Below are 532 nucleotides of genomic sequence, written 5' to 3' on the forward strand. Positions count from 1 at the left end.
TTTTTTTTTTTTTGTAAACTGTTTGCAAGCATTTTGATGCATTTGACATTAATGTGAACTAAATATTCTGATTTGCTTCACAGGTTGGTGATTCGGACCAGAAGTTAGCCGAAGGAATTAGTCTTTTTTCTATTGCATCTGATAATTATGGAAAACCATCAATACTTGGCCCACTGGTCAAGGCAAGTGGTCGTTGAATAAATTGGGATTCCTTTATATAACGTCTTAATTTTGAACTAATTTTTCATTGTTCTTGTATAGGAACATGCCAAGGGAGGAAAATGCATAGTTTTCACCCAAACCAAACGGGATGCTGATCGTTTGGCTTATGCTATGAGCAGGAGCTATCCTTGTGAGGCTTTGCATGGTGATATTTCCCAAAACCAGAGAGAGAGAACACTTGCTGGCTTCCGGGATGGTCGGTTTAGCATTTTGATTGCTACAGATGTTGCCGCTCGTGGACTGGATATTCCTAATGTTGACTTGGTGCGTGGTTGAACTTTTCTTTTTTCATCTCTTCTATTTTTTTTTT

At 38.2% G+C, this 532-nt stretch overlaps 1 protein-coding gene across 1 annotated transcript; it reads left to right on the forward strand.

Annotated features, from left to right (window-relative positions):
• Positions 1 to 83: 83 nt before the first annotated feature.
• Positions 84 to 486, forward strand: LOC110034292 (DEAD-box ATP-dependent RNA helicase 53-like; the record flags this gene model as incomplete). Its single annotated transcript, XM_020738570.1, has 2 exons — positions 84 to 182; positions 262 to 486. Coding segments are annotated over 2 exons (324 nt in total), but the record flags the coding sequence as incomplete, so codon positions are not given.
• Between the last annotated feature and the right edge of the window lie 46 nt (positions 487 to 532).

The sequence above is a fragment of the Phalaenopsis equestris genome, unplaced genomic scaffold (genome assembly GCF_001263595.1).
Source record: "Phalaenopsis equestris unplaced genomic scaffold, ASM126359v1 Scaffold182014, whole genome shotgun sequence".
NCBI lineage: Eukaryota > Viridiplantae > Streptophyta > Magnoliopsida > Asparagales > Orchidaceae > Phalaenopsis > Phalaenopsis equestris.